The following is a 23,663-nucleotide window of genomic DNA, read 5'->3' on the forward strand; positions in this document are numbered from 1 at the left end:
GATTAACCACTATTACATAACAAGAAACGAGTATAAAAGAAACATTTAGAAAAAGTGGGATAACCTTAATAGGATATTATATACAATTTCAATATGTAAGATATGCCAATAGAGTATTAAATATTAATAATAGAATATAAAATATTAATAATAGAAAAGCAAAGATGTTGGTTGAGAAAAGTAAGAGTCAATATTCCAAACTTTATGTATGTTTGAAAATGTTTTATAAGAGATTAAGATGCTAAATTAATTGTCATAGTTTTCATTACTAATTACTAATTACTTAGAAGAGAAGATTAGAAAGAGAGATGTCAGGAGGTGGAGAAAATGAAGCAACTTTAGAGTCAACACCAACATGGGTGGTTGCTATCCTATGCACTGTTTTTGTTGTTGTTTCTTTGGCTGCTGAGAGGCTTATTCATTACACTGGCAAGGCATGTACATCATCATTAAACTCTTGTCTTTGTTTTTATCATTATTATTATTATTATTATTATTATTATTATTATTATTAATTAATTATGCTATTATTATTACATCATTATTAAATTTAATTATGAATTATATACTTTTGGGTATGTGTTCTTTGTTTAGTATTTGAAGAAGACCAATAAGAAACCACTCTTTCAAGCCTTACAAAAGATCAAAGAAGGTAACACTACTCATAGTCCTTTATTTATTATTTTCCTTTTAACATTTTTTTGTTTGTCAATATATAGTAATTATTGGATCCTAGTAACGAACGTATTCTCGGGGGCATTCCTTCATCGAGAGCGTTCGTTAATAAGGCTTTAAATCAATTTTTAAAAAGTAAACTAAATATTATATTACTGTTTTTAAATTTTAAATTCTAAAAGTGAAAATTTAAAATATGTTATATACTCTAAAGTTTCTAATACATTCTTTCACATAAGAGCCTTATGGACTATAATGTAGATACGCTATAAATATTTCTTATACCATTTGTTAAATATTCTATTTTTTTAATTAATAAGGGATGGATAAGATTGAAATTTGTGACATGTTATTACGTTGACTTCCAAAGCTTAAACTAGAAATTGATTTTTAACTCAACCAAGAATAATTTAAACTGACAATTAAAGCTTCACGATAAATTATATGCTCTAACAGTAACTAACAGCTTTAAATTTGAAATGTATTATAGTTTGTTTTTGTTTTATGTTTTTATCTTTAGAGTATATTATTATTCATCATTAAGGTTTAGTAGTGATTTCAAGCATCTATCATATGATAGAAGTTAGTAAAAGTCTAGTATAGGGTTATTCCATGTTATTTTAAGGTGATTTAATATAATAATAGCTTGTATTTCTCAGTAATTGTACTTAATTGTATTTATTTAATTTTTTAATACCTTTAAGATTAGTATATATTAAAATAATATGAACTAAGTCTATAGAAAACTTTTTCTAGAAATTACTATTTCACCTCAATTTTTTGTTTGGCATGCAATCAAAAATTATAGTAAATATGGAAAAACAAAAACAAAGGCAAGGAGTACTAAATCTAATTGCTTAAATTGAATATTTGCTAAAGGTATAATTGTATAAGAATAAAGGTAGTCGTATAGTATATATTATATTACCATTTTGAAACACTTATTAGAGACCAATTAAATTAACCTTTTGACAAAAGCTAAATCCTCCACCTCATATTTACTTTTTAATAGGGTATAAATAATTAAAAGGTAAGAATTTTCAATTTAGAAAAGAAAGCACTGAAAATCAAATTTAAATTTTTTTTTAGAAAAAGTATTTATCAACTGAGATAAGATCACTCAATATACTCTGTAGACGAAATTTAATTTTAAAAAATACTTGTAATAATAATGCCAGATTCCTATATTATGATTATTTATTTTATGAGGAGTATTTTAGTAATTTAACTGACTTAATTTGAAGGCAAAATCAATCAGATAAAGGTAAAAATATGTTCAGTATTATTATGTTTATATATTTTTTGGTTTTTTGATTTTCCAAATTATATGATAAATGACATACAAAAAAAAAGTAAAAATCACGTTTTTTTATCAGCTAGTCTCTTTAGAGACCATTTCATTAAAAGACGTATCTCAAGCGCAGCTCATTAAAGATTAATGCTTACTTACATTATCGTTAATGCTTACTTACCATACCTTTAATGCCTACGTTTAATATCTTAAATGTCAACTTATATTAGTCTTAATGCCTACTTAATTACAATATTTTTAAAATATATAATGGGCCGGTCCAAATCTCTCAAAGAGATCGTCTCTCACAAGAATTATTTTTTTTTTTATTTACCAACTTTTAGTTTTTGATATTGAAAAATTAAAAACTCAAAAAATGAATGGCCACAAAATATTCCATTTTTCATAGGTGTTAGTTTGTAAAAATTTAGTCGTAGTTCCTCTTATACCCTTTTGAGCACATCTTTCCATATAAAAATGCAGAGCTGATGTTGATGGGATTCATATCATTGCTGTTAACGGTATTCCAAGGAAGAATTGGTACATTATGCATTTCTCATAATTTGGCCAATAAATGGCTTCCTTGCAACAACCAACCTGTGTTAAACCTTCAAACTCACCTTATTTCGCGTCATTTACTAGCTCAAACTTCCAACTCCGCCAATTATTGTCAACTAAAGGTACTCCATCTAATTTCAACTTATTATATGAAGTAATTGAATTAATTACAAATTTGAGCTTTAATGGTTGTTTCAATTACAAGCCAAATTTATCATTTTTTGACCCTTTGACTGAAAACCATTTAAGTAGTCGAAATTTGATAAATTGGCCTGGATATTGTGGACATTAAAACTTTGGTGGTTGTAATTTGAAAAAAAAAAATTAAAAAAATATAAACTTTTGAATTGTAATTCACAAATAATTTTATATTTTATATATTCTCTGTTTCTTTTTTACTTGCAATCAAGTACTTTTATTATTTAAGCATATATTTTGAAGATATTATATATATTGAGAATAAAAATATCAAAATAAATCACATTATTATAATCTAATAAATAAAAAAGTCGAGCGATAATTTGGCCGCATCCAACTCTTATAGGGTATGAGTTGCCGCTTTATAGTTTTTATAGGCATGATACACCAAGTGCGATGATGATGTTGTTGACATAGAGACTTTAGTGGTTGTAATTCATAATAAAAAAAACATTAAAATTGTAAATTGCGGATTATCAAAATTTTACATGTATAACTTAACTGGTTATATTAGATTGAAATATTAAACCTTTAAACAATGAAATGGATAAATCTAATTTTTAATTTAATCAAAAATACTGATAGTTTAGAACATATATATTTGTTATATGGTATAATTTTGCATCCCTGTGCATGACACTAGAAAATATTTAGTCTAATATAATTATAAAATTGGAACGCATTCAATTTGAAACAAACTCTATAAAAGATTGAAACTGATCCGATCAACTATAATCACATTTGTACATATTTCGTATAAAGTTTTTTAATTAATAAAAGGATTTTTTTAACTTATTGCACGCATAAATATAGATGATAATTTGGTAGTTATTTTGCATTCAATAAAAAATATCTTTTAAAATTGTTAAAGTAATAATATTTTAAAGAATATTCTAAATAAAATTTCAAATCTTTATCGATTTATTGTTTCAACTTATGAAGCTGTTGTAAAAAATCGTTTATAAAATTAACTTAAAAATGTTTAATTAAACCACAAATTTGAGATTCAATAGCAAAGTAACACGCTCATAAACAAATTAAGCGGAAACATGACATATTTTACATGAGTACATCTCAAATAAGTTTTTTTAATTAATTCTTGTTTCGAGCTTGAACATCATTTAAACTATTCAATAATATATAAAATAATAATACTTCTAATGTACCGATAAATTCACGTTTTTTTTTAATTTTAATTTGTCCCACATAATATAATTTCTTTTTTGTTTCGGCAACAATTTCATTTTTTTTGTTTTTATTCTCAGCTGTAAGCGCATTAATTTTCTCAATTTTAACCGCTTATCATGGGTAAACTTTTATTTTGTCTAATTACTTATCATGTTTAAATTTATTAACAATTATTGTTATGAAGTAATAAAAGTAATAAAAAAAAGTTGGTTGTTGACAGGGAAAGGTTCCGGTGTTATCAGTAACAGCGTTGCATCATCTGCATATATTCATCTTTGTATTAGCTGTTGTCCATGTGGTTATGTGCGCCCTCACTGTTCTCTTTGGTGGCATTAAGGTTTTACTTCTGCCCTTTTTATCTTCCTTACCCTTTATAATTGTCTTTTTCATTTTTAACATTTAACCTTTGCTTTTATTGGGCTAGTCTCATCTCTCATTTATTATTTTAGTGATCACTTATAGTTTTTATAGTAATACTTTTATAGTTTTAGAGTGTTCACTGTACACTTACAATATTAAAATAATTAATTAAAGAGATTGACTAATTATATAGGCCTATCTCATGATGAGATGATTTAATGCAAGACTTGTTAATAGAAAAAAATTAAAAGTATTAAAAAAAGATTTTAACATCAGCTGATAATTTGACTTTAGTTGAAAAATCTAACTTCAGCTGAAAAATATTTTTAATTATTTGATTCACTTTATAACTAATAAACAACAATGTAGCAATCAACTTAAATAACTGATTTATTAGTCTATACATGCATTACAAGTATAGAATTAGTCATACCACTCAACAACTTCATCTATAGCTCTAGCCAATAATTATTTATCAAATATACTTTAGTCATTAAATTTTCGTTCTTCTATGCATTTGTCAATCAGCTCGTAGAACTTATAATCACTACTTAACCTAAACTTTAAGGAAAAAAAATTTGTATGAGCAACATTTTTAATAATTTTTGTAATGAGATAGCTATGTACTCTCTCTGTCCCATTTATTATGACCCATCATTTTCTTTCAATCTCGTCTATGCATTTTAACTTTCTTTTAATTTTATCCACATAATCATTCTCTCCCTTCATTTATCAACAATATCTACTTTTTTCTTTAAAATTTCGAACTTTCTCTTTGTTCAAAATCAATCCGGACAGTGGAGTACCTCTAACAAGTGTCGTTCCTAGTATTTTATGGACCCTAGGCAAACTAAAAAGTTGGACCCTTCCGATGGAGGATCGATTCGGAACTTAAACGAGTGTTTAGAAAACAAAAACATAGACGAATCCTATATATTGTAATTATCATTATAAATGTAAATGTGTCATATAAATCTTAATCGATAAAAAACTAATTATAAATTGCAAATTTTTAAATGTCTACTTCATTAACCATAATTTTCAGATATAGTAACTTTATAATTCTAAGCCCTAAACAAAAATGCCTAACTTCCTTATAGTTAAAGAACTACCCTGCCTCTAAACAAAAAGTTATAATTTCATTTTTAAAAAGTATTGAAACCCATAATTTTGTGATGTAGATAAGAGAATGGCGAATATGGGAAGAAGTAATCCAGAAAATGATGGATGACCCAGAAGATGGTAAATTCTTTATAGCCAACTATAATTACAACGCCTCTTCTGAAAGACCGTCTTTGTAAGAGACGGGTTTTTAGGTCCAGGCCCAACAATTAAAAAAAAAGAAAAATTTAAAAATTCATGCGCCCAGTTAACCATATCTGGAGTTGGTGTTAAAACCCATTGGAATTGGTGTTATAACCTATTGAGGTCAATATTATAAGCTATTAAAATTGGTGTTTGGAATTGGTGTTATAATCTATTAAAGTTGGTATTATAATCTATTTGGAGATACCAACTTTAATAGGTTATAATACCAACTCTAATAGGTTATAATATAAATTTCAATAGGTTATAACACCAACTTAAAATAGAATTACATAACGCGCATTTTTCTGGTAATAAGTTTTTTTATTAATAATAAGCCGGCCCATTTAAGACGGTGTCAAATAAGAATTTGTGCTATAATTAATATCCCAGTGATGTAATTTGATTTTTAATTTTTGATTAGTCTTTTTGTCAAAATCTGATTATGGCGCCAAATTACAGATGTAAAACCGCTTGATTTTGTCCGGAGTCATTCTTGGGCAGTTTCCAATAGATTGATAGGTTGGGTGGTAAGTGCTGATACGCACCCCTATATTGTACTCTTTTTTTTTATTTGTGTGCAATATTTAACAGTAAAATTGTATTTAATTTATGGAATATAAGTTAATTAACTTAGTTTAGAATAAATAAACTAATTTTTAATTTAGTATTATGTAACACAGGATAATGAAAGCATGTTCATACATTTACAAACCAATAATCGTGTAAAAAATATTCAAATAAATATGAAAAGTGATTTTTTATTGACTTATTAAATATTTTGTTTTGTTTAGGAAGCGTTTTTCAAACAATTTTATGGATCGGTGACAGAGTCAGATTACAGAGCTATGCGGATGGGCTTTATCATGGTAAAATTTTCAGCATTTCTTTGCATTAAACCGCTCAAACCAGCGTACCCCTTGCTTATTGTTCGTTAAAGCTTCAACATCATTGCACCGCAAGTCCAATCCATTTTTTTACTTCCTTCATCAACACATGCTAATATTAGACTCATCAAGTGATCATATATGTATTATTTTTTTTATTGTTATTTTATATATTAATTTATTTTTATTTTTCTTTTGTAAGTAGATAAAATTATAAAGTAGTTGGTAATTTGGGTTGCAGACACATTGTAAGAGTAATACAAAATTCAATTTTCACAATTATATGGTTCGTGCTTTTGAAGCTGACTTCAAGAAAGTTGTTGGAATAAGGTAGCTAACTTGGTTGCTTCTTGAATTTCTTATTTATTTAAGAAAAAAATTGTCGAAAATAATTCAATATTTAATCTTACTTTTAAATTATTATCTAATAATATAATTTTTACTAAGTGTATATTTGCTTAGCTAGCTTTTATCGTACCTACTGATCTAAATTATCACAATCCAGCCCCTTAAACTACCACAATCCCACCCCACCTCTCCCCTCGCACACTAGATATGTTGGGGGCAAATACATATTGAAGATGAGATTATTGAAAAATAATATATCAATAGGTGAGATTATGTGTAACGGATGAGTAAAATGTCCGATTAATTTAACAGTATTTCATTTATTTAATGATTTTTTTTTAATTAAATTAAAAAGAATAATGAATTTGTCTATTTAATTTATAGCAATATTATTAACTCTTAGTTTTGTGAACTTGCAGCTGGTTTCTTTGGTTATTCGTCATCATCTTTTTGTTTCTAAATGTAAACGGTAAGCTTTCTCCCTCTTGTTGAGTTCACATAATTTTTCTTATCATGAAAATTGGAAGGTTTAGTATTTTTGATAAAATTTTTTAAAAAAAGAAATATTATAATTCCTTCATCTTTAAATTTTATTTATATTACTATAATAAATAGTTTCAATTTATTTGTTCACATTAAAATATTATAATCCCTTAGTTCTTTACAAAACTACCAATTTTTTTTAATTAATATTTACAAAACTCATGATTCTTACTTAATTTTTGGTTTATTAAATGATCTCCCTTAAGTTTTCGAAACTTTCCTTTCTTCAACATCTCTCTTCAATTTTTCGACATTTGTTATCATTTTGCAATTTTTCTTCAATTATTATAATCAAATGTCTTCAATTATTTAGATCTTTTTTTTAGTAATTAATTATTCATATTCTCAAATTTAATACTTTTGTCTTCATTTTGAAACTCAATTTATGATTTAAAAAAGTCATTTTCTTCCAAAATGACGGATGGAAAAACATTTAGAATTCATTGTTATTACATTTATATTTTCTCTAATTAGAAATTCTCATTACAACAAACATTTTACGTCCTTCTGGGATATGAGTCTCGTATAGTTATATATCATCCTAACGCACTAATTTAGTCCTTTATATTTTTAATTATGCATATATAAAAATTATAAATAGTGTATATTGATAAATTTAAATTGACACAAATTAAATAAAATCTGAATCTATATATTTTAACTTATAAATTAAAAATAAAATACAAATAAATATAATAATTAATAAGTAGTGTCAAAAAAAATAATGAACTTTAAAATTTACAAAAATCTAAAATTTTTCTCATAAAATGTTGATTTCAATTGTGCACAGGTTATCATGCTTATTTTTGGATTGCTTTTATTCCTCTAATAGTAAGTACTCAATTTTTTGACTTTTTTTAATGAATTAATCTTATTTTTATTGTATGCAATATATAACAAATTCTTGTGATAGTGTCCTGATTTTTAATTATACATTATTTGGTAGCATGTCTTCTTGTTGGTTAAGGGTTCAAAACCTACTAATGTTAAATTTTAACTCCTACTTTACTATATTTGATAACAATTACTATCTTTTGATTAGTTTTGTAGTTATATTCGACATTTGAGTTTTTTGTCATTTTATTATTATTAATTTTTTTTAAGTGTATAACATTAAAATTTTAGCTATTTTGCTAGTTGCTTATTATTTTGATGGATTATATCTAGTTATTTGGTTCAGTACTAAAAAAATATAATCTTCTGTTAACTTTTAAGTGGTAAACGAAGGGTTTTAATTAATTTTTTAAACATAAAAAAGTAAGTAGAACCCCTATTTTTTGCTCTAGCCTTACATGTCATAATCATTTACAAGTATTTCAGAAGTTTGTAACGGAGATACTAAAAGGTTACCTAAGTATTAAAATTGAATTGCAGATGTTATTTGGTGTGGGTATGAAATTGGAGCACATAATCATAAAACTGGCAAAGCAAGTAGCCGATGAAAGGCATTCAGGGCATATTGTAATTCATCCATCAAATGATTATTTCTGGTTCCACAAGCCTCGTCTGCTCCTTTTATTGATTCATATAATCCTGTTTCAAAACTCCTTCGAACTCGCTTTTTTCTTCTGGATTTGGGTTCAATATGGTTTTGATTCCTGCATTATGGGTTCCATTGGCTATACTGTTCCAAGACTCGTCATTACGTAAGCCTTATTTTCTTCCTACTTCATTTTATACATGTATGTATATTTAAGGATGTTAAAAGTATATAATATATTTTAGGACCTCAACTAAAAGCTTAAGTTATTGGTTGATGCCTTAAAATATGTTATATACTTAAACATGACACACATCTTCACATGAGAGCCATTTGGGTTAGAAGTATGGATGTCGTATAGACCTTCCTTATCCCTGATGCTAAATACCATTTAAATAAGAAGTGATTGAGATAGTGGCATCTAATAATATGTTAAGGAACCAACTCAATCAAAAGCTTAATCTAATGGCTGAGGCCTCAAAATATGTTATACTCTAACATGCTCCCTTACACAAAGCCCTTTAGGCTAGAAGTGTGAATGCAACACAAGCCTTCTTCATATCCGGCGCTGAATATTCCACTTTAAATGAAGGGTGGTTGAAATACTGTCATCTGATACCGTGTTAACAAACCAAGTCAACCAAATCTTAAGCTCATGGTTGAGGCCCATAATATTTATATACTTTATCATACCCCCACACACGAGAGCCATTTGTGCTTGAAGTGTGGATGCAACACACCCTCCTCATACCTGGCGCTGAATATTTTGCTTTACATGAAGGGTAGTTGAGATGCGGGCATTTGATACCATGTTAAGGAACCAACTCAACCAAAAGCTTAAGCCAATGGTTGAAAATATGTTATATACTCTAATAATGAACTTATTACCTGTCTAAATGTATTGTGATTTGTGTGCAGGGCATTTGTGCAGTTTATCTGTAGTTACAGCACATTACCGCTCTATGCAATTGTTACGCAGGTACTCTTATAGTCGACAATAAGACGAATCAAACAAGATCTCACCTGACTATATTTCTTCTTATAAAATCCTTTATGTTGAGTTGTAGATGGGAAGTAGTTTCAACAAGGCTATATTTGAAGATTACATACAAGAACACTTGATAGAGTGGGCACACAAAGCCAAAAAGACTCGAACGAGTTTGCATCATCTTCTTCCGTCTCCTCCTCGCGATGCTGCAGTCACTAAAAGAACACTGTCAATGCCCGCCATAAGAATATCTACGGTTGAAGAAGGTCACAATTCGACTGCAAGGGAGATCAAATCGGAGCATCATATTCATACAGAAAAAGAAAATGTTGTTGAGACACAACTAACTTGTGAGGGTGTTACAAAATCAGCTGAAAAACCAGTTTTGTGAACTGTAGATAGTCTTGTTTTCTTTCTATTAGAAGAATTAGACATCAATTATGATTGGAACTATTTCTTGTTTGCAAATGAGTGTTGATGTATTTATTGGAGAGTAAGTATTATTTTTACAAAAAGAAAAGTTTTATGAGTTTAATTCTCACCTAATCTTTTTTCCTCCGTTCACCCTGTAATAAGAGAGTATACATGAAGAAATTTGGCCAGAATTTCATGCCTCCAATATTTATCTTCTTACCTTGAAACAAACTTGCTTGTATTAGCTTCAGATTCAATTTGACAACTCTTCTTATTTTCAATGTCATTTATTCAATGCAAGGTTAGAGAACTAGAGGGTAATTCCGAAAGGAAAAGAGTTGCGAATAAGCAATTATAAAGCGAAATACTTACAATGTAATTTTAATGGGGGATAGTAAATGGGAGTGCCTCAGGTGACAGTTGAAGGAGATGTTTCTATTTAGTATCAGTAGTATAGAATATGGGGAGATTAATAAAGATGTAATATATTGAACTCAAGTTGGATGCTTAAAAAAAGTGTATATAGATGGGTGCTATGTTATTCATGATTTTCAACTCGATTATAAGGTAAATTTTACCAAGTTACAATTCAACAAGTTTTGATTTATGAGACTAAATATTGAGCAATTAAGAAGATATATAAGTAAAAGATGGAAGTAATATAGTTGTGAATGTTAAGGTGGATCTTAGACACCAAGATGGATAAGATTAGGAACCAGATTTTGAGAGAGACACTAGGGGTTGCACTCTTCTCGGCAAAGATGTGTGAAAGTAGATTAAGATAATTTAGGGATGTGCAAAGAAAGACTACTAATGCGCCTGTAAGAAGGGTGGAGAACATCACAATTGCTATAACAGAAGTTGCAATAAGCCTAAGAAAACAAGGAAGGAGAAAATTAGGAGTTAAATGACATAAATGAGTTGCACCTCTCTGTGGAGAAATTAAGATTCGGACCAACCAAAGACGTCTTATTTGTGTCTTAGACCATCGATAGTTATCTTTGCCTTCTTTATTGTTTGTGCCTTTTGATTTTTCTTATATTTCTTGGGTTTATATTTTTAGCTTATGTACTTGTTTTGCTACCGCTCTTGTCTTGTTCTGCCTTTATTTTCATTTGCAGGTTCTTTCGAGCCGAAGGCATCATTGACTGCAACCACCTATAGATATAGTCTATCATCTTCTATTTCTCCCCGGACCTTGATCTAATTACTATGAGCATAACACACTAAATATAATGATAAACTTTCTACAATCTACAAGTCTGCAATAGAAACAACTAATTAGAGATCTTTACATTACAAACACCAACTAACTAGAGATCTTTGTTGGTGACCAAATAATTTTAATTTTGGGTTATACTTTATGGTAGCAATGTACTTTAGTGAAGTGTCAATGGTAGCAAATTTTAAAATAAATTCCACAGAATATGCTAAAAACGTTTAATTGGCTGTTTAGTTATGAAATATCTTAAGAATATTCTATGTAATAGCAACATATTTTTATAAAACGCTAGTGGTAGCAAATTTTGACTATAAAATCTAACATACTTTTAAAGAAAAATAACAAGGGCAAATAAGATATTTCGCAACTTAACAACCAATTAAACATTTTTAGCCCATTAATGTTACTATAGCTTTAAATACAACATTACAATGCTATTTAGTGAAAGTTTTTTTAAAATTTGCTATTACTGGCGTTTCATAAATATTGCTACAAGGTAAAATATCCCTTTAATTTTGTTATTATTTTAATATTCTTTTAAGCCCATACATCTGGTTTTGTAATTTGGTCTTCTATAGAGATCAAAATTTTCCTCTTTGATGAAAAAATAATTTTCAAACTGTATCCCCCATGTTTGTAACCATAAACTACTCTCTTAGTTCACTTCTACTCAGCTTAGTAAGCTTCATATAGTTCAGTTCAACCATGGAAAACAAATCCCGTTAGAAATAAATTGGAATATTACGGAAAGCGCAATTTCACAAGAACAAAGAAATAAAAAATATAATAACAGCTGATACTTCTAGTCATCCAACAGCCCAGCAGAAGTATAAAAGAATCAGTCCTACTTTCACTTGGAAAACAAACATCAGAAAGCTTATTACAAGTTTCATGGAAGCAGATCACAGAAGATAGACTAGAATGTTCAGGATGGGACGAGCAACAACATCAGTTCACACAATTTAACGGGTATCACTCCTCGGCTGCACTGGCAGCAGCAAGATCCACATTAAGATCCAACACCTGCAAGTTTCATTAGGATAACATCAGCAATCTATCAAACTGTGGGCATAATATAGACTACGAACCCTCCAATGACACTCCGTCACCCCCCCAAACTTGCCTACCATTCAGCCGGGCACAGCATTCACTCAATAGCGTATTTTAATCATTTGGGCTAGATCTCCTCATTGTGCTACAATTGAGCAAAAATAAAATTATTTACGGCCCGTTTTGATAATCGGTACTAAATAGAAGGAGTGATAATGAAAAATTAGTGTAATTTTGGTAGTTGCATCTCTTGACAAGTTTAATGGTCATGCTTATTCTCCTTCAACAATCTCATTTTCTTCACAAAATTATTAGAAAACGTAGTATTAGGTGGTAATGAATTATTGTGAAAACAACTTTTTATGATCAAGCTTTCATTATCATGGAAATGACATGATACATATCATGAAAATTTAAACTACAAAACATTCTCATTCCTACCATTTAGTACCGAAACCAAACGAACCGTAAAGGTTATGCAATGTACTTAGATATGTGGAATAAATGGTTGGCATTTTAACCATGCCAAACATTATCAATTCCCATGGAGGAATAACAAAAAATCATAGGCTGCACAGAGAAGCAGATCAGTAAATAGAGTCTCAAGTGTTACCTTTCCAGTTATCATTGTATACATGTTGAGCACATCTGTGACAGTTGACTCGAAGTGTGTTGTACCATCATAACTCTGCATCAAATGAATGAGACAATTAAGTTTAAATTAATGTTAACAAGGTTTTCTGAGTAGCACATGATTTCAGGGAAGATGTCGAACCGTTGAGATGAAACAGTTGTCCAATGAAGGTTCATTAACAGGTTCATATCTATCATAGATATCAAAAAACAACTCATCAACTGGGCCAAGAAGGTCGATTCCAGGCTTTAATTCAGTTTGAAGATTATCTGTCTCGGCCTCTGTTGATACAAAAGCAATGAATTTCCCCCTTGGTGCTACGTTATGAGTGTAGGAACAGCAGAAGACATACCTACAAAAATGAAAAATTGATATAAGAGCATTGTTAACAATTACCAAATATTTTGGTGTTTACCACCTTTTAAATATTTTTATTGGTTTCACTTTCCTTCAGACCAAACACCAAACACAACACCAACATTAAACATGACACATGATGCCATTTTAGTTTTCCAAAAAAATAATAAATGATAAAATTTTCAAACTTTTTGACAAAAACACCCATGTGTTGTGGGGAGCAAGGTGTCTTATACAATGTCACATGATTCGCTTATCTCCTCACGAATGGTGAATCAAAAAAAGCAAATTATGGTTGATTTTGGGCTATTCTTGGGATAACTAGAACGAATTACGAATTCAATTAATGAATGGTTGGCAAATTATGTCACACTAGTTTTATCACTACTCAAATTATTCTTCTCTCTTCAAATTTTGAAATTTCTTGGTGAAAACAAGCTTTTAGGTCATTACTGACATTCCTCTAAGGTGGCTGTGGTTGTGTAAAAAAATAATTATATATGGTGGTTGTTCACTGTTTTTCCTTGTGCATATACTCATTTAACATTCCTTTAAGGTCGCAATGTATAAATATCATCTTCAGTTGAAATTTGATTAAAAATGTCCTAAAAGGCTTGGAACTCAAACTCTAAGTTTGTTTATAAATGTTGCAAGCCAAGCCAAGCAACCTCTGCTTGTTAACACCTCTAAGGCTCACAGAGACCAATACTATGCTATTTTCAAAAAGAAAAGAAACCCACTGATGATGTTAGAAAGAATAGATTTGCATCAGAGTTGTCAGCAAAATATGATGATATAATCACATTTAAATTCATGTAGCAAGCAATAAGATCGAAAAACTAGGAACTGACGTTCCAACATTTCCAATAAGCTTCCTCAGACGAATACTAAACTCCATTTCAGCCAAAAACTGTGACAGAGAGGCAAGGAAACAATTACATTCATTTTTTCCCAAAACTATAATTCTCTACTTTGGAGGTGAGATAACAGAACTATTGTGCAACATTGTGCCAAATCTTTTAACCATAGTGAAAAAAATAACAGATGCGAAACCACATTCGCAGTAAATTTGGATGGTTTTGCAGCTATAGCAGTATATATTGCAGTTGCAGTAACCTCAAATACCTTTACAATTCAAAGATGCGACCAAAAAATTTGCACTATATTTTTAACAAGAATGTAAGCACCAACCAACTTTGGATTCAAATCGTAATACAAAAGAGATTTTATGATCATTCCCTCTCGACAATAGTAACTAGAAATCCTGAATCCTGATTCATTCACTTCTCAAACAACAATATTCCATTGCCCCGATATGATTGTGTGGAATAACAAAGATTGTTGGCAAATATCATGTGCAAGTTGCAACTTCACAAAAACTTGAAACGCAAATAATTTAATGAGCATTTTACAATAGTTCATTATTATTAAAAACAATGAACTAGAAATATTTGGCTCCATCAATTCATTCTTTGGTGCATTGATCAATCAAACTCAGTAGTAGCACTATGTAACATTCGTTTTTTGTGAGAAATATATTAACTAGTACAAATGACATTCAGCCGTTTAGGCCTTAAACCAGAATATTGGAATCCCTACTGTTATTCTATCCCAACTTCAATGTTTTCGACAACAGTCAACAAGTAATAAGGCTGGCGTAACAAAAAAAATAATGTGGAAAAGATCAAGGCTCTATAGGGACAAAATTTGTTTATGGTATCCATTATCGTCTATTGACATCTTGGTTTACAATACAAATCTCTTTTCAACTTTATTTCCTAATTGCATTACTCAACCATGGAAACCTGAAACATGGGACATAGCCACGTTTTGTGACGCAGAACATCTGTCCCAAATTGCCAATAAAACGTGACCCGATTGCTCAAGGTGTCCTCCTGGCTTAGTAGGACATCAACTAATACAGATAAAGGTATTCTGGCATCTATTCTCAGTTTTCTAGCCTAGAAAACTGGAAAACTTCTTGAAGACGACTTTTTATAAAAGCACAAAAATAAATATCATTATTTTGCTACTAAATTAATTTTCTACACATAATGTTTCATGTATGACAGAAGTTCCCTAGTTATTACTCTAGGTTGTGTTCCATCCAAAATCACCAATAAAATGTGACCTATTCACTCAAGGAGTTGTTCCCTATTTATCTTTCAAATATATCATTATTCTTGTTAACGAACACCCTATAGATGCTCGGTAGCTTTTCCATATATACAATCATTCCCTAGTCATCACTCTAGGTTGTATTACGTGCTCCCTTTTTGTCCCTCATACCGATCCATATTTTGATTAGGTAACAGTGCCCTCAGCTCATGATGAACACGTTCAAAATGTGCAACATATTGAGCCTCTCATATGTTAAAAAATTGAAACTTACATGTCAGATCTGCGTCCTAGTTGCTTCTGAGGCAGAATAATCTGCACCGAGTGGGAATCATTCGTGTTAGGGATAGGGTGGCTCATAATGGCAATGGCCCTTGCAACCTTTCCCACCTTCCTCACCTGAAGATACAGAGACATAATATTTAAAGGAAGAAAAATGAAGTTACTTTTAAACAAAATCCAATAATTCTCATTATTTTAAAGGTTCGAGAGAGATGGTATATATTAGTGGCATAGACAGATTCAGTTGGGAAAAAAGGGATTTAAGTTTGAAATAGGATAATCTTCAATCAATGTTAGCTGTTAGCCAATTCATAAACAGTATACATGTATAAAAAACAATCTAAAAGATCTAATTTAAACTTCAGTTCAATTTTTATTTGGTAATAAATGGTGGCAGTGAGAATCAATTTATATGTAATTTAGTAAGAAATGTCGCAGTCCAATGTCCATGTTCATTAAATTCATAACACCATTCTCACTCGATAAAACCTATTCAAATTGAGGAATATATGTATTAGCTATTATTATATACAAGGGCAAGCGAGTTTTTCTTAGAAAAATACTCCAACATATTACAGCTGTCAAGTGTCAACATATACTATCAATTAAAATATACTGTGAAGGTAAAAATTTCCATTGAAATATAAAATGCTCAGAAAGTATGATTACTACTTAATTATCCAAAAGTTACCTTGTTAGGAAGATAAGAGGGATCGCAAACAACTTTTTTACACTTGGCAGTTTCTCCCTCAGATGTTACACCTACAACTTTTCCCTCTTCATCAAATTCAACCTAAAAACCAATGAATATCAGCAAGGACAAATAGAAGGAACAATAGTCAATAATGACACCATTAAAAGAATAACTGTAAGCGCAGAAGCACAAATACCTTGCATTCAGGCTTATTCAACATGTATGTTCCACCATAAACAGCACTTAACCGTGCAAATGCCTGTTGGAAAGATGCATAGTGATGTTACAAGTATTAGAAAATTATAAAATAAAAAAACCTGCCCACCCCTCAACCCTGTCGGTAGAAGCAAGGTTAGAGAGAGAAATTCAAGGAAAAGATAGCCAATTGACCTGAGGTAGTTCTCCCAACCCATACAAGGGATAGATATATGGTGATCCTCCTTGAAAGCGTGCCAGAGATTCGGCATACAGCTGAAGAAAGATGCAACAAAAAGCTTATAAGCTCCGTATATAATACCAAAAACAGGCTATGTAGAATATGAACATGCTGGATTCATCACCTTCATTCTCTTCACAGTATCTAATGCAGGTTCATACAGATAGCGATCATCTCTATGAAGGGCTAATGAATGACCAATGAAGTCTATGGTGTCATCGCTAAGGCCATATTTTCTGCCAAAGAAAAAATGGATCCACATAAAGAACAGGAGCATGATGCAAATATAATGATAAACATTAACAGAGGAAGTGTGAGGTCTAGACACAAAGGATGTTTATTATACCCATTATATTTTATGACCCCCCCAACCATACTTCCGGCTTTTTCCAATTTTACTCTCAACTCTCCATCTCCCCTATTTCCTCCATCTCCCCCATTTCTCCCACCCGGGGACCACCCACCAACAACCCCTCCCCTGCTGCCCTTCCCCTTCTCTGGCAGCCTACAGCCAACCATAACCTTTCCTCTCCCCTTTCCCTTTGTCTCCAACCCTCTCTCCACCCACCAACTATTTCCCACCCCTACATGTTGCTCTATCAGTAACCCCCTATATCATGTTGATGGTGGTTAGTTAAAATAGAATGAGGACAGAGGAACAATTGATGGGAATCAAAAAAGGGGAGATGGGGAGATTGTGAGTGGATTGGTCATGGAGGTGGTGTGGTGATGGTTGGTGGCATGGTGACGGTTGGAGAAAGGGGGGAGGAATGAATGGTGAACAAAATAAAAAAGTAGACGTGGTATGTCCCTCGTTATAAGCATGCAGACACAGATAAGAACATATGTGCACATAGATTGAAAAGTAGAGAGATAATCAGAAAAATAGGAACTGAACTAGTCGGATAAAGCAAGCAGGACCCCATCTTTTTGTATTGTCGTCGGCGTCATATTAGACTAACTCACTAAAGTGAACATAGGAAAGGAAAAGAACAACTAAGCGCATTATGTTATCAATAGCTACCTTATAATACACTATACTCCAGAAAAAAGTTTGTGGTTCCCGTACTAGTGAAAATGTGGAATTCAGGGATAAGAGTAGAGAAGAGTCAAGAAAGGAAGGAACTCTTCAAAAGTTGGAGAGGGAGAGAGGGAGAGAGAGAGAAACCCTTAATAGCTGAAGAGAAAGTGGACGAAAAGCTTAAAAAATATAGATTGTGGGTTGAAACACTTTGCAAAAAGACGAAAAAGTCAGAAGATTAAAAACTACTGCAGACTAAAAAGGAAGGATTAAAGAGCTACAAAAAAAGAGGGCATCGAAAATTATTAATCAGGCATGAAGTAGTAATCTATTCAACAAATAACCAGAACTTTTTCCATGAAGTATAAAGCTTGACAGAATCAAGATGCATACAGGCTACAACAGTGTTCTTCAAGCAAGCATGCATCAGTATACAGTGCAGAGGATGCACATTGACATTAAAGATCTTTATGAAAATGTAAAGATAAAAATCATACGCTATAAGTTCTTTTGTCGTTATTCTACTCAAGTCCAGACCCCCATGTGTCTTTGGATCATTCTCAACATAATCTTGCACATATATAAAAAAATTCCGAGCACGACGCTTCTCAAACAATCCCATCAAAGGAGATTTCAACGCCTCCATGTCAGTAGCAGGCACTTTGTGAACCTGCCATGTGATTTAATCAAAGAATAATGCAAACAAATCAATCTACGATGGCTCAACGCAATTTATGAACAGTAGTTCTACTTGATTGATAAAGTGTACCTTTCCTTTGTTAAAAACATAACTACCATCAACTGCTTTAAACGAGAGATATTTTGTGACATCGGTGTGGATGAGAACTCGGACTAGAGCACCATTAGCCATGATGAACTAAACATAGAATGGGAGATACATGAGATTAAGAGCACACAAAGAAATTAGCACTCAAAAAAGAGAACACAAAACAAACCTTTGGCATCATATCCACATTATAATCTCTGCTGGGACCTAAATCAGCAGGTGGCTTGTCATTCCCTCTAAACTTCTTCCAGAGCTATGATAACATGAAACTAAGTATAATAAATTTATATAAACTAATAGTCCAAACATGTACAAACAATCTATTACCTACCTGAATGAGATTAAGTGAAGTTGATTCTCCACCATAGTAGTCATTTCTATCCATGTGTAAGACCTAAGTTATAAAATAAATCTTATAAAAAAACAGAACATAGGAAAATGAATAAATACAGATAAAAACAGTACAAGATTAAATGGCAAGAGCATTTCAGATTATAAGCAAATAACACTAAAGATAACTTTTGTAATACTAGTAGAAGATAGCCTGTTCTAAGCAACATATATTAGAAAGACTAACTCTGTTAAATTCATAGGGATTAGGGAGTTTTGCTTGATGTAAAGCTTAAAGCATTAACTACAGTAACCAAGTCTTTACATTCAAAAAAAGCAACATTAGTATCCTGGTTTGACCTGAATTGCCTTTTGATCAGTGATAAAATACATTGCCGCCTAAATCATATTCAAGGAGCACCTACATATTCCTTCATATAGATGGTTATTGTAAGGTTATGAGCAGATCACTGCAGGTCAGCTTAATGAATGAGCTCACGGGTCATGGGCTACAAAGGTCAAAGCTGATCCTAACGGCTCATTACAGACCAACTCAGAACTTCTTATTTTCTGGTTAGTTTACCTGTAGGAATACACTACTTTCTAGATTCGTTCATGACAAAGAGAAAAGGATATCAACAAACCCTGTCATCTTCCAGCTATTCAATTGTTACTGCTTTCTTAAACTGCTTGAAAATTGTTATGCATATATACTGACTGGAGTTTTTTTTTTGGAATGAGGGTGTTCCTAAATTACATAGCTAAGAGAGAAGGGAGAGAAGAAACAAAATGAGAAGTTTGAACAAGAGTCAGTTCCCTTGAAGAAGCTGGGTGGTTTCATCCATAACCTGTATTAGCCTAGTACAAACGTCCCATTCTTACCCTGTCCATTAAATACTGTATCCACGGTAGAACTTTTGATTTACCCGCCCACTTCACCATTGAACAATGCAACCCAATAACCAGGCCTAATCTACAGTCCAACCCTTGGTATTCAAAACAATTCAGACACATACGATAGTAAGATGGTATAGATGAGTTTGTATCTTCTACATTTGACATTTGTGATGTGCCAATATCCTTCCATTGCAAATCTCATTGGATCAATATCTAAAAATGTCATATATAAAACAATGTCAAAATCTTAATCCCAACAAGATGAGACAAAATAGATCAATGGTGCTTAACAAAGATCATATTTTATGACCTTAACTAATACTAATATATGACCAAGAAAACCAATTTCAACAATCATCTACGTAAATTCCACTTCCCATTCATTCTTGACCATTGTCATATACTCCTACAAATCTCAATTCCTCATATCATTCTTCACTTTTATTATCCAAATCAATTTTGACCAATCGCGACCAATTCTAAGCTCCCCAAAGTTACAATATTCCATTTTTCAAACAAACTAATGGATCATTTGGTCTTCTTTGCATATGATCAATTTTAAACAATTATCTCTCATTTTTTTCTTCATATATGCAACTTAAACCTTTTTCATGTCATAATTTCAAATTTTATCATTAAAAGTATATCCATTCTACCATTTTGATAAGCACGTGTCAGGTACCTTCATGTTCTCACAGTGAGCTCTTGTGGAATCCCTAATATTCCAACTCATAAAGTAGCATTGGATCTAATGGCAAGTAAACTTTTCCCTTTAACCTTGGTGGCAGAGCTCAAGCGGATAATACTCAGGTCACAACTATTGATTTAAATCACCCGCTGATAATATTCTTAACATGTTGCCAAAAACATATAATGAATTTATTCTGATATGCTGACAAGAATAGCAGAGCAACCAAAATATACCATAAATCGCTTGGAACAGCTATGAAACTTTAAGACCGTGACTTGGATGAAGAGTTTACAATCAGCCAGAACCAGGTTCTTACGTACAAAAAAACCAGTCAAAGTAGGATACATCACACAACATAGGAAAGAGATATGAAACGGACATAACCAGAAACTCAACAATCTATTTGTTTTGTTTTAAAATGCAGTCTTTATCCATGTTCAGTAGCAAAGGTTGATACTTAAGAGGGATGACGAGAAAAAGAAGTTGAGAAATTCATACTAATATGAATACAAGTTCTACAACACAAATGACTATTCCTGCCCCAGCCCACCATTCCAGGAAAAAAAGGTGCAGATGAATTTGTTAACATATACTGAAGTGTGATAGACAACTTCCTGAAAACCCTGAATCTAAAAATCAGGGTTAAGACTTTCAAATCTTTATTGACACTAAAAAGATGATCTCTTGCACAAAGGCTGAGCCACATCTATTAAAGGAAGATTACTTGATACTACATCCAAGAAATTACACTTTTCCCTAGCATAGTTTAGCCGATGCATGGATCCATCAACTACATTCCTCACAAACCATCATATTAAAACATTTCTTCAAGCTGCCACTTTCTTTAGTGATCCAATTGAATCAGATAAGCAAAACTACAACTATCAACACAATCAAATCAGTCTACAATTGGAGAACTGAGAATTCCCAAAGCCATCCTAGTCAATTTTTAGGGTTCTCAATCAATCAACAAATATATCATCCTTCAAAAAACTAAGCAATTCTATACAAGCATCCCATTAAATCAATGAAATTTTAACCCATAATTCAAACAATGAACTAATATAAACAACACCAGAAAACAATAAAAATAAAAAATTCAATAAATACCCTAGTCAAACAAACAAAAAGGAAAGAAACTCATTACAAATACAATTCAATACATCTCATTTCATTGGAAATCACATATTCTCCAAAAACTTCGATCAATAAATAATGATTCAACTTCAACAAAAATAATCCTGAATTGGGAAAGGAAAAGAAAACCTTGAGGCCATCAACAGAGAGTAGACCACTGAGAATGCATTCCTTAAGACCAGTTCCAAGAACTATGACATCATATTCTTCATCCATGGCGAATTAGCAGTGAAGTAAACGCAGATCAAATCGGGGAAGACTCAGATCGGTTGAGAGTTGAACAAGACCGAGAAATGATAGAGAGGGGAGAGACACGAAAAGTTAGGGCTGAAGTCAATTTATATGAATGGAAAAAGGAGTCGTGATTAGTGAAGGGAAGATGCTTTGTTTCATGATTGAGAAAGTAAATCAACTTGTTTTTGGATCTAATTTTCTTGATCTCAATTTTCTCAAACACAAGTCATGTTGGATGCTATTGTATATGCCTTGTGTCGATGGGAGACACATGTATGAGCGTCGGACATGTTGCGGTTACGTATGAGATTTACTTTCGGCGAGATAAGGTATAATTTAGTAAAGGAATAAAAGTTAGTATTTTAGGTCTAAATGATAAAGTTGTGTCAACTTTATCTTGGGAGAGACCAAAAGTCAGCTTGGGTTTAAAAGTTGTTTCAAACTTTTAGGACTCAGCTTTCTATTAGTGTGCGGTTTTTTAAGCTTGCTCTAATTGCTTTAGCAGTTGTATGTAAATATTAGATTAGGCTTAACTAATTGATTATATACTTATCATTTCAATATGTAGCCTCGCTTCATCTCCAACTTAAGAATCACCATAGTTCTACATTAAAATTTAACAAGAACTTCCAAAATCTTCCATTAATAAATACATTAGCCGAGGAAGGACTCAATTCATATAGAGTGAACATTGATAAATTGTGAGTGTTGATTGATTGTATTGTGATTTGTGTTTTGCATTAGATTTTTAGGCTTTGTGATTTTTTATTTCACTCTTAAATTGGGGCTTTTCCCAATGATCTAAGCAATTCAAGATTAACTAGTTGAATCACCAGTTGCCCTTCACTCACTTAAAACTTTAATTAGTATTAGAGAAAGAGGTTCTTGGTTGCTAATTGCAAGTTCTTCATTGAGTTGGATGAAGAACCATGACTACAATGAAGCCTAACATTAAAAAAAATTTATTGCAATCAGAATTTTATTTTATAGAGCAGAAGAAGAAGAACATATTAATCCAACATGGAGTTTCAAAGGCATTAAATGGGATTTTAGAAAGGTTTACAGGCGTGATGGAGAGGAAATTGATTCTAGAGCATTTAGTGCAATATATTTGAATGTCTAAAATGAAGAGTTGAGAGAAGTTGTGAAAGTGGATACTATCAAAGGCATTTTAGACCAATTAAAATCATTATACATGGCTAAGAATGTCATTACTTATTTGCTTTTGAAGAGTAAATTGTGTGATCTACGTTTGAAGGTTAGTGGAGGAAGGTAAATCTCTTAAGATTCACTTTGATGTATTTAGCATAAGTGATGAATTTACAAAAAGTAGATGTAAAACTTAATGGTGAAAATTCAACTATTTATTTGTTATGTTCTTTACCATCCTCTTACAAGAATTTTTGTAAAACACTGTTGCATGGAAGATAGATTTTGAGTTGTGGTGATGTCAGGAAGGCACTTACACATCATGATTTGCTAGATAATCAATTGTCACAAAAAACTCATGTCCTGAATGATGGATTATTTGTTAGAGG

The 23,663-nt window shown here is 31.4% G+C and overlaps 2 protein-coding genes across 2 annotated transcripts; one reads left to right on the plus strand and one right to left on the minus strand.

Annotated features, from left to right (window-relative positions):
- Window positions 1–306: 306 nt before the first annotated feature.
- Window positions 307–10,341, plus strand: LOC130806270 (MLO-like protein 15). The gene is made up of 13 exons (XM_057671285.1): window positions 307–434; window positions 595–652; window positions 2,450–2,646; window positions 4,131–4,247; window positions 5,452–5,512; window positions 6,038–6,105; window positions 6,370–6,444; window positions 6,704–6,792; window positions 7,230–7,279; window positions 8,144–8,184; window positions 8,728–8,999; window positions 9,752–9,812; window positions 9,901–10,341. The coding sequence occupies exons 1-13, from the start codon at window positions 309–311 to the stop codon at window positions 10,210–10,212; spliced, it is 1,527 nt and encodes a 508-aa protein (XP_057527268.1). The 5' UTR covers window positions 307–308; the 3' UTR covers window positions 10,213–10,341.
- A 1,806-nt stretch (window positions 10,342–12,147) lies between these two features.
- Window positions 12,148–22,417, minus strand: LOC130806277 (guanosine nucleotide diphosphate dissociation inhibitor 1). Its single transcript, XM_057671288.1, has 13 exons — window positions 22,021–22,417; window positions 19,168–19,230; window positions 19,006–19,089; window positions 18,819–18,926; window positions 18,547–18,719; window positions 17,153–17,264; window positions 16,983–17,063; window positions 16,789–16,851; window positions 16,590–16,691; window positions 15,891–16,015; window positions 13,283–13,493; window positions 13,121–13,195; window positions 12,148–12,480 (listed from the first exon to the last, which is right to left on the minus strand). The coding sequence occupies exons 1-13, from the start codon at window positions 22,105–22,107 to the stop codon at window positions 12,430–12,432; spliced, it is 1,335 nt and encodes a 444-aa protein (XP_057527271.1). The 5' UTR covers window positions 22,108–22,417; the 3' UTR covers window positions 12,148–12,429.
- Window positions 22,418–23,663: the final 1,246 nt, after the last annotated feature.

This window comes from Amaranthus tricolor, chromosome 1 (assembly GCF_026212465.1).
Source record: "Amaranthus tricolor cultivar Red isolate AtriRed21 chromosome 1, ASM2621246v1, whole genome shotgun sequence".
Lineage (NCBI taxonomy): Eukaryota > Viridiplantae > Streptophyta > Magnoliopsida > Caryophyllales > Amaranthaceae > Amaranthus > Amaranthus tricolor.

Coding starts and splice junctions, on each gene's coding strand:
- LOC130806270 (XM_057671285.1), top strand. CDS start 309: ATGTCAGGAGGTGGAGAAAATGAAGCAACTTTAGAGTCAACACCAACA. Junction 435..594: donor TTATTCATTACACTGGCAAG/GCATGTACATCA, acceptor TTCTTTGTTTAG/TATTTGAAGAAGACCAATAA. Junction 2,647..4,130: donor CCAATTATTGTCAACTAAAG/GTACTCCATCTA, acceptor GGTTGTTGACAG/GGAAAGGTTCCGGTGTTATC.
- LOC130806277 (XM_057671288.1), bottom strand. CDS start 22,107: ATGGATGAAGAATATGATGTCATAGTTCTTGGAACTGGTCTTAAGGAA. Junction 16,692..16,788: donor TGAATAAGCCTGAATGCAAG/GTATTTGTGCTT, acceptor ATTGGTTTTTAG/GTTGAATTTGATGAAGAGGG. Junction 16,016..16,589: donor CCTCTTATCTTCCTAACAAG/GTAACTTTTGGA, acceptor CTGTATCTTCAG/GTGAGGAAGGTGGGAAAGGT.